This window comes from Schistocerca cancellata, chromosome 2 (genome assembly GCF_023864275.1).
Source record: "Schistocerca cancellata isolate TAMUIC-IGC-003103 chromosome 2, iqSchCanc2.1, whole genome shotgun sequence".
Lineage (NCBI taxonomy): Eukaryota > Metazoa > Arthropoda > Insecta > Orthoptera > Acrididae > Schistocerca > Schistocerca cancellata.
Window position 1 is genome coordinate 936,033,947 of NC_064627.1, and position 15,494 is coordinate 936,049,440.

The following is a 15,494-nucleotide window of genomic DNA, read 5'->3' on the forward strand; positions in this document are numbered from 1 at the left end:
GCCCTGATTGATATTAAAGCAGAAGCTGTGTTATTTGTTTATATTTCCTACATTATTTAAATGTCTTCTGACAGTATGCATTTGTTAGCCATACAGCTTTACTGTATGGTTAAATGATGATGGCGTCTTCTTGGGTAAAATATTCCGGAGGTAAAATAGTCCCCCATTCGGATCTCCAGGCAGGTACTACTCAAGAGAACGTCGTTATAAGGAGAAAGAAAACTGGCGTTCTATGGATCGGAGTGTAGAATGTCAGATCCCTTAATCGGGCAGGTAGGTTAGAAAATTTAAAAAGGGAAATGGATAGGTTGAACTTAGATATAGTGGGAATTAGTGAAGTTTGGTGGCAGGAGGAACAAGACTTCTGGTCAGGTGAATACAGGGTTATAAATACAAAATCAAATAGGGGCAATGCAGGAGTAGGTTTAATAATGAGTAAAAAAAAATAGGAGTGCGGGTAAGCTACTACAAACAGCATAGTGAACGTATTATAGTGGCCAAGATAGACATGAAGCCCATGCCTACTACAGTAGTACAAGTTTATATGCCAACTAGCTCTGCAGATGACGAAGAAATTGAAGAAATGTATGATGAGATAAAAGAAATTATTCAGGTAGTGAGACGAAAATTTAATAGTCATAGGTGACTGGAATTCGACAGTAGGAAAAGGGAGAGAAGGAAACATAGTAGGTGAATATAGATTGGGGGTAAGAAATGAAAGGAAGCCGTCTGGTAGAATTTTGCACAGAGCATAACTTAATCATAGCCAACACTTGGTTCAAGAATCATAAAAGAAGGTTGTATACATGGAAGAATCCTGGAGATACTAAAAGGTATCAGATAGATTATATAATGGTAAGACAGAGATTTAGGAACCAGGTTTTAAATTGTAGGATATTTCCAGGGGCAGATGTGGACTCTGACCACATCTATTGGTTATGAACTGTAGATTAAAACTGAAGAAATTGCAAAAAGGTGGGAATTTAAGGAGATGGGACCTGGATAAACTGACTAAACCAGAGGTTGTACAGAGTTTCAAGGACAGCATAAGGGAACAATTGACAGGAATGGGGGAAAGAAATACAGTAGAAGACGAATGGGTAGCTCTGAGGGATGAAGTAGTGAAGGCAGCAGAGGATCAAGTATGTAAAAAGACGAGGGCTAGTAGAAATCCTTGGGTAACACAAAAAATACTAAATTTAATTGATGAAAGGAGAAAATATAAAAATGCAGTAAATGAAGCAGGCAAAAAGGAATACAAACGTCTCAAAAATGAGGTCGACAGGAAGTGCAAAATGGCTAAGCAGGCAAGGCTAGAGGACAAATGTAAGGATGTAGAAGCTTAGCTCACTTGGGATAAGATAGATACAGCCTACAGGAAAATTATAGAGACCTTTGGAGAAAAGAGAGCCACTTGTATGAATATCAAGAGCTCAGATGGAAACCCAGTTCTGCAAAGACGGGAAAGCAGAAAGGTGGAAGGAGTATATAGAGGGTCTATACTAGGACGATGTACTTGAGGTCAATATTATGGAAATGGAAGAGGATGTAGATGAAGATGAAATTGGAGATACGATACTGCGTGAAGAGTTTGACAGAGCACTGAAAAACCTGAGTCGAAACAAGGCCCCGGGAGTAAACAACATTCCATTAGAACTACTGACGGCCTTGGGAGAGCCAGTCCTGACAAAACTCTACCATCTGGTGAGCAAGATGTACGAGACAGGCAAAATACCCTCAGACTTCAAGAAGAATATAATAATTCCAATCCCAAAGAAAGCAGGTGTTGACAGATGTGAAAATTACCGAACTATCAGTTTAATAAGCCACAGCTGCAAAATACTAACGTGAATTATTTACAGATGAATGGAAAAACTGGTAGATGCTGACCTCCGGGAAGATCAGTTTGGATTCCGTAGAAATGTTGGAACACGTGAGGCAATACCGACCTTATGACTTATCTTAGAAGAAAGATTAAGGAAAGGCAAACCTACGTTTCTAGCATTTGTAGACTTAGAGAAAGCTTTTGACAATGTTGCCTGGAATACTCTCTTTCAAATTACAAAGGTGGCAGGGGTAAAATACAGGGAGCGAAAGGCTATTTACAATTTGTACAGAAACAAGAGTCGAGGGGCATGAAAGGGAAGGAGTGGTTGGGAAGGGAGTGAGACAGGGTTGTAGCCTCTCCCTGATGTTATTCAATCTGTATATTGAGCAAGCAGTAAAGGAAACAAAAGAAAAATTCGGAGTAGGTATTAAAATCCAGGGAGAAGAAATAAAAACTTTGAGGTTCGCCGATGACATTGTAATTCTGAATGGAATGGACAGTGACTTCAAAGGAGGATATAAGATGAACATCAACAAAAGCAAAACGAGGATAATGGAATGTAGTCGAATTAAGTTGGGTGATGCTGAGGGAATTAGATTAGGCAATGAGAGACTTAAAGTAGTAAAGGAGTTTTGCTATTTGGGGAGCAAAATAACTGATGATGGTCGAAGTAGAGAGGATATAAAATGTAGACTGGCAATGGCAAGGAAAGCGTTTCTGAAGAACAGAAATTTGTTAACATCGAGTATAGATTTAAGTGTCAGGAAGTTGTTTCTGAAAGTGTTTGTATGGAGTGTAGCCATGTGTGGAAGTGAAACATGGACAATAAATAGTTTGGACAAGAAGAGAATAGAAGCTTTCGAAATGTGGTCTACAGAAGAATGTTGTAGATTAGATGGGGAGAAGAGAAGTTTATGGCACAACTTGGCTAGAAGAAGGGATCGGTTGGTAGGACATGTCCTGAGGCATCAAGGAATCACAAATTTAGCATTGGAGGGCAGTGTGGAGGGCAAAAATCGTAGAGGGAGACCAAGAGATGAATACACTAAGCAGATTCAGAAGGATGTAGGTTGCAGTAGGTACTGGGAGATGAGGGAGCTTGCACAGGATAGATTAGCATGGAGAGCTGCATCAAACCAGTCTCAGGACTGAAGACCACAACAACAACAGCCATTTTATGTCATTTTTGTGTGGTGATTTGGTCTAATCACTATGTCTAATAGATTGATGCAAGAGGCAGAAAAGTTAAAAGGAAATAAAAAATTTCTACAACCCTGAACTTTATATCTTCTTACAGAATTTTGTTACAGACCATGTAGTGTCACAGTTATTAGCTAGACTATAGACAATTTTGAAAGTGCTCATATTTATCAGTGCTGGTGATTTTACAGAGGTTTTATTCAAAGAAAATAGTTATCCACACAGAGTGCTGTTTACAACAGACCATTAGTTCTCAGGCAGCCTTAAAATGAACACTGTTATTTGCCACATACCTAACAAAACTTTTCAATTGTTGAATCTAGATATTCTGATAATTTGTAGGAAGATTACTAGTGAGGTATGTTTTTAATTGTCCTTTGAATTGGATGGGATTATAAATTTCCTGCTTTATTTTCAATGGAAGTTTAACACCTGTGCATAAGAGTACTATAACTTCATTCCAAACCAGAAGCAAGGATGCAAAGTGTAATTGAAACCTGTTTTTCGAGATCACAGTTGAGCTGAAATAAGTTCTTATTGTCAGTGGCAATAACAGTTAAGAATTAAATACACTTGAAACTTATGTGTAATTTTTATATTTTCTCAGGAGACACCTGAACATCTGTATCCTGCAGCAGCTGTAAATGTTGGTCACCACCTTCAGAAGTTGTTAAAAGAAGGGAAAGTTACAAAACATGAATCACTGTGGCAGTCTGCTGAAGTGAAATCATGCCTGTAATTGCAATGCTGGAATTTTGCTTTCAGTACAATAATGGAATAATAAACAGAAATGAGGGAAGAAAACTGTTGTTAACTTGTAATGCTGTGTGTGTGTGTGTGTGTGTGTGTGTGTGTGTGTGTGTGTGTACAGAACCAATTTGGAAGTCATTTCAAAACAGTGTCTTGGGATGAAGTAACTAACTAGCATTTCCATGAGCAGCTATTTTAAAATTAAAAGCAAGAATATTGAAATTACAAATACTCATATTTAGACAGAGTGCTACAGATTTCAGTTAAATCCTGTAGTGGTGTAGGTATTACAATATTCCCAGCTGCAGACTCAAATAAGCAGAATGTTCTAGAAATAAGTTAATATTTAGCTTATCGGTGACAAAATGGCACAGTTAAGTAGATACATGCATGTAATAATGGACATTAACATACTGTAGCTATTTGATTCTTTGAATACAGTGGAGGATATGTTGTGGTGCTAATATACAGTATTTAATGGCGGCATGTGAGACAGAGATGTCCTTGGCAAACATTCAAATGATTGGTAGAAGCCATTGTATGATTAAGAACCTTGTTAGTCTGAATTCAGATGAATTACCGTACTGTACCGTACATGAAACTACAAAATTTGAGATGGCAGATATTATTTTGATGCATAATTTGTGGAATTTATATTTTAATGGACAATTTAGTTATTGCAACAAAGCAGTTTGTGAGATCGTGTAAATGCTTTGCAACAATCATTCTTTCTTATACTTCTATTGCTCATACTATAAATGGATGCTTTATTGTGCAATAAATACTATTACATGTTCTTATTTGTAATTGATCCGAAGTGGAGTAAAATTTAAATTCATAAATAACATGATGTATTGATGAAATCAATAAACCCAAAATAAGCTTATATACTAAAACAGAATATCAAACAGCATACTGTCTTCCATTTCTCTGCACATATCTTAAATAATTATTTCCCATTTATGTTGTAACAATTGAGCATAAAATGCAACCCTGTGAACTTAATGAATTAATAAAAATGTGGATTCAGGCATTCCATGGTTTTTCAATTCACTTAAGATGAATGCTTGTATGATTCAGTTAAAAAGATCAGCACTGAAAACTGTTCTTGTCTTACTAAAATTTCTTGTACCATTAATTTTACATATGCATTCCAAGAACCATTGTACTGTGCATGGCAGTGGTTATTTCGTACCAACAATAGCAGTTTTTTTATGTTCTATTTAAAGATGATGCAAGGAAAAAATGGCCAACCATATGCTTTTGTTCATATCCTTATTTATCCTGCTCTCATAATTCTTATGCAACATACGATAGAGGCAGCAAAGCTCTTGCAAAGACTTTCTTGAATATTGGTTCCCTAAAACAACCCAACAGGGTTGCACGAGAACATAGTTGACAGAGTTGTCTTTCATCCAAAGATGGGTCATTAACGTTGAAACAGTGTCATTCTGAACGCAGTTTAGATGCAATTCTCCAAAATGTATTCATTTTTTAAATGAAACTGGATGTACATAGTTAGCTTTCAGAAGAAAATAACCTAAAAAGTTTGTTTCATGATTATCAATACTGCTGTAATAGTTCTTGTAAGTTATGCTAACTTATGTCATTTCATTTCATCAACTCATTTGTGCATACAGAATTCTTTTCACAATTTTCGTTACTACTGCATTTTCTTTATTTTTATTGTAACCATTATAAGGTGTAACTTTGTTTCAGATTAACACAGAGGCTTATTTATATTAATTTCCTACCAGCTGAGTTGTGCGGTGGCAAAGACAAAGGAACATGGCTCTGACTCAGCTGTGGTAACAGACTGCATAGATTTGGCTTCCATTTGGACTGAAGGGTGCCCAATGTTGTTCCTATGAGCTCAATGGAATCTGCCGTTTTGATCTACTAAATTATTCACAAAAAGCATTTTCTATTATTCACAAAAAGCGTTTTCTAACAAAACAGCTGAAAAAAATGATATTGCCTGAAGTAGAAATTTTATAACACTGCTGTTCATTGTTTGCTTATAAAAGTTACACATAACTCAAATATTATTTGCAGCATTATTTGGACAAACTGTTTGTCCTACACTTCCCTTTCAATTTACCGTGTGTTATTAAATGCCCGAGGTTTGATAAAGGACGTTCCATCCTTCTGGGGAGAACAGAGACCAGATCTTGACAGGAGGGTGGAAAAAAAAGTAATCTGTTGTCTCTCTAAAAAAGGGAAAAGGACGGAATATCAGGATTTAATGTCTCATCAACAATGAGGTCATTAGAGATGGAACATAAGCTTGGATTAGGGAGGGATGGGTAAGGAACTCGATTGTGGATTTTCAAAGAAACCATCCTAGCATTTACCTTAAGTGACAAACCTAAATGTGGATGACTGAATTGTCGTCCTTCCAAATGCTAGTCCAATGTGCTAGTTACATGTCTCATGTTCTGTCAGACAGTTGTCAATATACTACAAAAGCCCACTCATCTCCAATGATCTCCCCCTCTTTTCACAAATTCTTCTGTATACTACAAAAGGTCACCCATCTCCAACAATGTCCCCCTCTTTTCACAGATTGTCCGCCTCAATAGCTGAGTGGTCACCGCGACAGCATCATCATCATCATCATCTCATCCTCATCGACACGCAAGTTGCCAAAGTGGCGACATCTCAAAAGACTTGCACCAGATGAATGGTCTACCCAATGGGAGGCCCCAGCCACACAACATTTCATTTCACAGATTCCTCTGATTGTATGCCAAATTTAATGCTCAGTGCACCCAAATAATGATGGGAGGCATTGATCAGTATCAAAACTTTTGTCAGAGAATGTGTGCATCTGTGTATTAACATATTCAGTGTTGAAATGTTGGCTGACGGCATCTGCGAGTATATGGGAACAAGTTTGTATATCAATTTGCAAGAAAGGCTGTGTCCAGTTAATATATGCTCTGAAGATAAATGATCAACATTCTCCACCTTGATAGTGAATTGTATACATATTGAGATGGGGGAGTTTAAAAGATACAAAATGATTATGTAACAATGGCAAATATGAGGGTGTACTGAATAGTAATGCCTCCAAATTTTTTATTCTGTTCTCAATATCAGTTGAGGTATTTCATGTCATGCATATTTACTCGGTCAACTTTCCCACTTCACTGATGCAAGTTGCAACCCTCTGCCACTAGAGGACTCTGAATTGTAAGGTGCAACATGGTGGTGCGTAACGTAACTATGTCGGTGCATGAGAAACAGCATGCTGTTATCAAGTTTCTGACTGCAGAAAATGTGACTCCAATTGAAATCCAAAGAAGAGTGAAAGCTGCGTATAGTGATGATGCCAGACCACACACAGGCACTGCAACGCCAGCAATACTCCGATGCCTTGAGTTCACTGTCATCCATCATCTTCCTTACAGTCCCGACATGGCCCCATCCAGTTTTCAGCCATTTGCAAAACTTAAGGAACACCTTTGAACACTTCACGTTGATAATGCTGAAGCCATGCAAACAGAGGTGAGGCTGTGGCTCCGTCAAAAAATGCAAACATTATATAGTGACAATAACAAACAGGTCTTTCATTGCGAGAAATGTGTCCATTGCCAGGGTGTCCATGTTGAAAAATAAATATGTAGACATGAAGAATAAAGATGTAGAATGTTAATAATGTTTGTTTTATTTAAAAACCTTTAAGAATTTTCACATAAAAAATTTTTGGAGGCATAAATTTTCAGCTTACCCTCTTTTATTTAAAAACAACTGCATTAGTTATGAACTACTCATATTCCAGTTTGAGCTATTAATTTTATGTCTGAAAACAAACATTTCTCTGAGTGTTGATTGAACTGCAAAACAAAGGTGGGAAGTTCTTGGGATTGTGAAGTTTAGTTACATTTTATTACCATTCTCATGCAATGAGATTGCTTCTCAGCAATATTTTCCCTATTTTAGAAATGGTTCTCAAATAGTAAATATTCTGACATTTAGTAGGCTATTTGTTCCACACGAATAAATTCCTTGTCACATTCCCATTCCAAATAACTGATTTAGAAATTCTATCTACCCAAGCTTTTTCAGTCTATTGGCCTTTCAAATTTATTACTTTGTTTGCCAGTGAATGGTTTGCTTCAATAAATTTCTGAACAGCAGTTAAACAGTAAGTGTAGTTGTTTTTGAAATCTAGTGTAGTTTTTTATAGTACTGTCAATAGGTGTCACAGCTAGAAAAATGCTAAGCTCATCACGTTTGGTCACATTTGACCAAATACCATACAAGATTTCTACCAAGCAACTGAAGCTATGCACTTCTATGTGCATCCTACATTTTTGTCAAAACATGCATGAATGAAATGGATGCCTTACCATGATAGTGGCCAATAATAATTAAAATTCAAATTTCAGGAGGCAAAAGAATTTTATCAGGCATATAGATATGGTACTCACCACATTTTGCGTTACCTTTATTCATGAATAACATCAGTTAATCATAATCAATCATGCACTTTATTTGTTGTATTGTGAACATAATTTGGCTGAGCGGTTATAGGCACTTCAGTCTGGAACCGCGCAACCGCTACGGTCGCAGGTTCGAATCCTGCCTTGGGCATGGATGTGTATGATGTCCGTAGGTTAGTTAGGTTTAAGTAGTTCTAAGTTTTAGGGGACTGATGACCTAAGATGTTAAGTCCCATAGTGCTCAGAGCTATTTTTTTGTGAACATAATTAGTGATTGTTTACATTTCTTTATGTAAACGTGATCATCATCAGAGTTAGAATATTTAAAACTGAAATTAATCAAGTAGTTGGAATAGGTCAGTGGCCGAATGCACTAGTTAATTTGAGAGCAGAAAGAAGATTAACAATTACTGCTTAGACTATTCTATTTTAAATACGCTATGGCAAATACTGCTATTTAATAATTGAGTAATGCTCATAAAAAATAATATTATGGCAAGTCCAAGGTGCATTATTAGATTTTAGTATTCCATTACTAATCAGGAATATCGATATACAGTAGCTGATTGAGCAAATCTGACAATAGCAACCGAAAGACTGAGTCACACTTGGTCATAAGCATAAACACACTGAATCTGGAATAAAAGGATTTAAATATAGTGAACGGTAACTTTCAACTAATGTATTACAAATAACTAATTGTCATATGGTAGATAGGCACAATAAAAAAACACACAAACACACACACAAAATTTCGAGCTTTCGCAACCCCCGGTTGCTTCGTCAGGAAAGAGGGAAGGAGAGGGAAAGATGAAAGGATGTGGGTTTTAAGGGAGAGGGTAAGGAGTCATTCCAATCCCGGGAGTGGAAAGACTTACCTTAGGGGGAAAAAAGAACAGGTATACACTCGTGCACGCACACACACACATATCCATCAGCACATACACAGACACAGCAGACATTTGTAAAGGCAAAGAGTTTGGGCAGAGATGTCAGTTGAGGCAGAAGTACAGAGGCAAACTCTTTGCCTTTACAAATGTCTGCGTATGTCTGTGTATGTGCGGATGGATGTGTGTGTGTGTGTGTGTGTGTGCGCGTGCGTGCGAGTGTATACCTATCCTTTTTTCCCCCTAAGGTAAGTCTTTCCGCTCCCGGGATTGGAATGACTCCTTAATCTCTCCCTTAAAACCCACATCCTTTCGTCTTTCCCTCTCCTTCCCTCTTTCCTAATGAAGCAACCGTTGGTTGCGAAAGCTTGAATTTTGTGCGTATGTTTGTGTTTGTTTGTGTGTCTATCAACATGCCAACACTTTCATTTGGTAAGTTACATCATCTTTAACTTTTGAAAGAATGGGACATGTTGGCTGCATTCTATAGATCAATGACTGTGTATTAACATACTGACTGTTGTAAGGCTGCTGGTGGACACAGCAGAGTTTCACATGTTACGCAGTGCAGTGTGCCTGCACTGCCAGCAGAAAGTGTGCCTGTTGCCGGCCACACAGACAGGCCGGGCCAATTCACATTGACAAAAAATTTCGAAATCATATAAAATAAAGTTATTTTACTTTGTCTTTACGTATACACATCCCTTACAAGAGAAAATGCTGAAGAGATGGAAAAATATAGGATGCTTGCAGGTAAGTCACATCTAAGGTGAACATGGGAACTTGGTGCCCCACGAGGATGGTGACTACCAGAGAACAAGAATCAGATGCTTACTAGTTGTAAACAATAGGTACACCTAAACAAAAATAAAGGAAACAATCACTTATGTTACAGTTTATTGAGTAGGTGAGTACTGTTACCTTTTTCTTGTGTAAAAGTCAGGCAGTGGCCTTTTGTACCTTTTGAGATTGTGGTAATCTTTATTGGCTCCTAGAGAACGTTCAGCTGGATAGCGAACCCAACTTTATGTAAATCAAGAAATGAAAATTAATGCATGTTACTGCAAGAAATCTAAAGCAAGTAGAGCCTTAAGCCACACTCTCTCCAACCTAAGATCACATCTTATGTGAATTGAAGGTGGAGGGGAGAGAAAGTAAATAAAAGAGAAGAAACTAATGATATCAGCTGCATTGGTATTTTATGCAGAGTCAGTGGAACTGAGTGAAAATGTGTGCCTGACTGGGATGCGAATTCAGAATCTCCTGCTTATTAGGCAGTTGGGTAACCACTGTGCCACACAGACACTGTGCGGACTATCTCGGTACGCCCCTCGGCTGACCCACATTCCCACTTAGCACCACCTATGCACATTTCTCCATGTTTGCTACTTTGAGATTCCTGCAGGAGGTCGAAAGTGACTGAAGCTGGTGGATTGATAGCCCATTGCAGTGACTCAATTATATGAATGCATCGTATCTGTTCTTTTGGACAGCTGCTTTGGTACTTTATGCAGAGTCAGCACGCTATCAATCTGCCACCTTCAGTGCAAATGCACAGTCATGTTTGACCTCCTGCAAGAATCTAAAAGTAGCAAGCATGGAGAACATGGACAGGGAATGAGGATAGGTAGCTCTAGGTGAGAATGTGAGTTGGCCGAGGGGCGTACCGAGTTAATCCATGCAATTGTGAAAAACTCTGGGTCTGGGTGGTGCAGTGGTCAATGCAACTGCCTAGTAAGCAGGAGATTCTGTGTTTGCATCCCAGTCTGACAGACATTTTCACTGGGCACTGCTGACTCTGCATAAAGTTCCGATGCAGCTGATGCCATGAGTTCCTTCCCTTTCCTTTCCTTTCCTTTCCTTTCCTTTCTTCCCCCTCCACCTTCAGTTTCATAATATGTATCACATATGTGGACTGTGCATGGTGTCTATTCTTTTGGACATGTCTGAAAGAATAGACATTATGGATTCATATAAGGTCACATCTACAGGCCATGTTCATCCACATGTGACTGACCATATTACAAACATGCCACCCAAAGATATACTGTACGAAATGCAGTGGAGCTGGTGGCCACTTGCATGCAGATCGTGTCAGGAATGAGGCTCTCCTGAGTCCAACGGCAGCTTTGTGGCAGTCAGTGTGTAAAACTGCGTATGGACAAAAGGGTTCAGTTTTCTTTATGGATGATGATGTACAGAGATCCCAGAAATATCAGTTCCTTCACGAAAATTATGTGCATAGTCAGTTTGGAGCTTTCATGATGCAGTGTTGTGCATTTGTGTTGTGTTGTTTCTTCCTGACAACCAATTTGCAAAAGCGACACACTCATTCACGAACAGAAGAAAACATGCAATGGCCATGCAGAAACAAAACACATGCAGTACAGGTATGATGGGCACCTATGCAAGATATTCATCTAAAGCATATAGCACTATGAGAAGAAAATGAACTATACAGGGTGAGCACAAAGTCTTGCCCTGATTATAAAAAATTATAACAGAATAACCATTTGACATGATAAGTTAAATTTGATGCCGTTACATAGGTTAGTGTTACTAGTTTTTTTTTTTAAGACCACTTACATTAGTAAACCTCAACGTGTGCTCCATCGGTAGCTCAGAGAATGTCAAGGCGGTATTCCAGTTCCCGCCAGGTGTTTGGTAACATGTGTTCTGTCACAGTAACCACAGTAGCTTGTATCCTAGCCTTCAGTTCGTCGACATCGGCAACTGGTGTGATGAAGACTCTGTCCTTGATATAGCCCCAGAAAAAAAAAAGTCAAAGAGGCATAATGTCTGGAGAGCAGGGAGGCCAGAGTGTTGGACCGTTCCTTCCAATCCACCAATCCGGGCATTACTCCCCTCTCCAGACATTAAGCCCCTTGTCTTTTTTTTCTGTGGCTGTATCAAGGACAGACTCTTCTAGTCACACCAGTTTCTGACGTCAACGAACTGAAGGCTAGGATACAAGCTGCTGTGGTTACTATGACAGAACATGTTACAAAACACCTGGTGGGAACTGGAATACTGCCTCGACATTCTCCGAGCTACCAAGGGAGCACATGTTGAGGTTTACTAATGTAAGTGGTCTTAAAAAAACCTAGTAACACTAACCTATGTAACGGCATGAAATTTAAATTATTATGTCAAACAGTTATTTTGTAATAAATTGTTATAATCAGGGCAAGACTTTGTGCTCACCCTGTATTATATGAACTGTAATGCCCAACATTATAATATGGTTTACAGCAGCTCGAAAGTTAGTGCAGACTTCAAAGTGAGATGTTTTGAACAGTTTTCATAATGAAACTCCATCTTGAAATTTGTCAGAAAATCCAGAGATTAAATGTAAAGTGTACCAGATGCAAGACTCAATACCTACTCTGCGCAGTAGCAATGCTAACGTTACTGGAGACAGTGCTATTAAAATGGAGTTACTAAGTATGGCTTTCCAAAATAAAATGCCTTCATCAAAAAAGATGTAATAAATATTCCAGCATATGACTGAAGAACAGCTTCCAATGTAAGTAATTTAAAGGTAGATACCCTTCGTGTAACACAAGAACTTAATGTCACTTAATAAATGCAAGTCTTCCCATACTGAATGTATACCAATTAGGTTCCTTTCAGGGAATGCATATTTAGCAATCACGTGAAACTGCTTATTCAATGAATGATCTGTATTTGAAGACTGGAAAGTTGCACTAGTCATAGCGGCATGTAAGAAAGGAAATAGAACCAATCCACTGAATTTAGGGCCCATGTCACTCAAATCAATTTGCAGTAGGAATTTTGACGATATATTGTGTTCAAATGTTTTGAAATATCTCAAAGAAAACAGTCTACTCACACATAACCAGCATGGAGTCGTAAAATGATGTTCTTGAGAAAAACAATTAGCTCTGCATTCACATGAAGCAATGTGTGCTATAAAAATGAGTTCCCAAGGTGATTCCATAGTCCTAGATTTCCAGAAGGCTTTTGACGCTGCTCCTCAAGAGCAGCTTCTAAACAAACTGTGTGTCTGTGGCGTATCACTGGATCAGTGTTTTCCTGTCAGAAAGGCAATAGTAATACACAGGAAGTAATTTGGTGCAACAGAAGTGATATCCGTGGTTCCGTAAGGAAAAAAGTCCTCAATTCTAACAGATTCAAGCATCTGACTACTTTACAAATGAGTTAATGTGTTAAGTATTTGACGACATTCCTCGTTGCTTTTCAAGCATGTAAATATTTGTGACATATCTCTTGAAATGTGTCGTACAGTGATATAATTTTCCAGGTAAATTCAGTGGTGTGCATAACACCGGCAAAATGTGTTGTAAATAGAATTTGTAGTGAAGAGGTAACAAATTATAACATCATGCAAGATGCTGAAGTTTTACTGCATGAACAACAAAACTGTAGTAACTGATGTTTCGGCGTAACATCGCTGGCACATCTGCATGGAACGTAACATCATAGAAGGCTGTGAGACGACGTCAGCCAATAGAACACTGACTAGGACATCACCACAACATGAGAGCCATCTATATGAAGAGAATATAAGCACCGCTCCAACTAGCTTCAGCCACACTAGAAGAGCCGCACTAGAAGATGAGCTGTGATATAAACTCTGTAGCAGTGACTTACGAACTTGTGTGATTTGCTTGCATGGAAATTGCATATATTGAAGGGCTTTGATAATTTGCATGTTGCCAATTGCTTGTGACCCCTCTTTGTAAAAAGGCAAAGTTAAGTATTTTCACTTAAATTTACTGTAATAAACTCCATTAATAAGATTTGCTTGAATGTTGTCTAGCTAATCCAAGAAAACGGCTTCCTAGGCACCCTATATTAGACGAATGGGCAGGATCCCACAACCAATAAACATATGTCTTTCCATCATTTTGTGGGGGTGCATCAGTGAGAAAAATTATGTGTAAAGTTTTCTGAAAGTGTCTACATGTTCTCATTCTAAATACTGTATGAATATAGTATGGTTAATTTGAGCACCATGAGTTATGCTGCCTCGTCTTATATACACACATTTGTAACTGCAGTACTTGACTTACTGTGTTATGCCTTTAACGTAAGATTACATCTATTAATGTGTATTTATGACAGTATTTAAAATTTTTGAATTCCATCAATAAGTATAAGAAATATTGAAAATCAAATTTTTGTTGCCATTGGAAGATGTTAGGCAGGCCACCTGCAACTAGGACCAGGTGACTGTTCCAGATGTTTAGTAATATAGATCTGAACAGCCCTCTTAGGTTGTTAGCAGATTATACTGACATTTACCCATCAGTAAAGTCATCACAAGATCAAAATGAAATGAAAATGCGTAACGAATTGTTCACTCTGTGGTGGAATATGCACTGATTTGAAACTTACTGGGAGATTAACACTGCGTGCTGAAATGGGACTCAGTGTTAATCTATCCGTAAGTTTCAAATTGAAAATGATTTAGACAAGATACTCTATGGTGAGAAAAGTGAGCACTGATCCAAATATATGTATATTATAGAAAGTGTTGAGTCCTCCACATAAGTATTATAAAAATTAGCTAAATTTCAGCTGTATGATAAATGACAGAAATTTCAAGATTGTTGATTCAATTAAATACATACCAATTACAATCGCAAACAATTTAAACTGGAACCATCACATCAAAAATGTTACGGGGAAGACGAAACAAAGACTGTACTTTATTGGCAGAACACTTGAAAGATGCAACATATTTACTTACAAGAGCCTACACCACACTTGTCCATCCTCTTCTAAAGTACTACTGTGAGGTATGGGATCCTCATCAGGTAAGATTGATGGATGTCATTGAGAACATTCACAGAAGGGCAGCTTGTTTTGTATTACAACGAAAGGGGAGATACTGTCACACATGTCACTAAATGCCTTCTCTGAAAATTATCTAGAACAAATCAAACAATAGAAAATCAAGGATGGAATGTAACAACATTAGGAAAAGGGAAGTTGCTACTCACCATATAGCAGAGATGCTGAGTCACAGATAGACACAACAAAAAGACTGTCACAAATAAAGCTTTAGGCCATTCAGGCCTTTGTCAACAATAGAACACACACACACACACACACACACACACACACACACACACTTCCAATTTGCACACACATGACTGCAGTCTCAGGCAACTGAAACCACATTGCGAGCAGCAGTGCCACTGCATGATGGGAGTGGCACCTGGGTGAGGGTAAGGAGAAGAGAAGGAGGCTGGGGCGATGGTGGACAGTGAAATGCTACAAGTTAAACGGAGGGCAGGGAATAGGTGGGAGGGGGCGGGCGGGAGGGGGGGAGTAACACAGAAGGAAAGAAGTAAAAAAGAGTAAGTGTGATGATGGAACGATGGCTGTGTA

At 38.3% G+C, this 15,494-nt stretch overlaps 1 protein-coding gene across 1 annotated transcript in view; it reads left to right on the forward strand.

Annotated features, from left to right (window-relative positions):
- The window catches only part of LOC126162904 (endoribonuclease LACTB2), a 110,271-nt gene extending 106,321 nt beyond the window's left edge, over positions 1–3,950 (forward strand). The window contains exon 6 of the mRNA XM_049919715.1: positions 3,636–3,950. Coding sequence (XP_049775672.1) covers positions 3,636–3,767 — 132 coding nt within the window. The 3' untranslated portion in view covers positions 3,768–3,950. The remainder of the gene's footprint in view (positions 1–3,635) is intronic.
- The last annotated feature ends 11,544 nt before the right edge of the window (positions 3,951–15,494 follow it).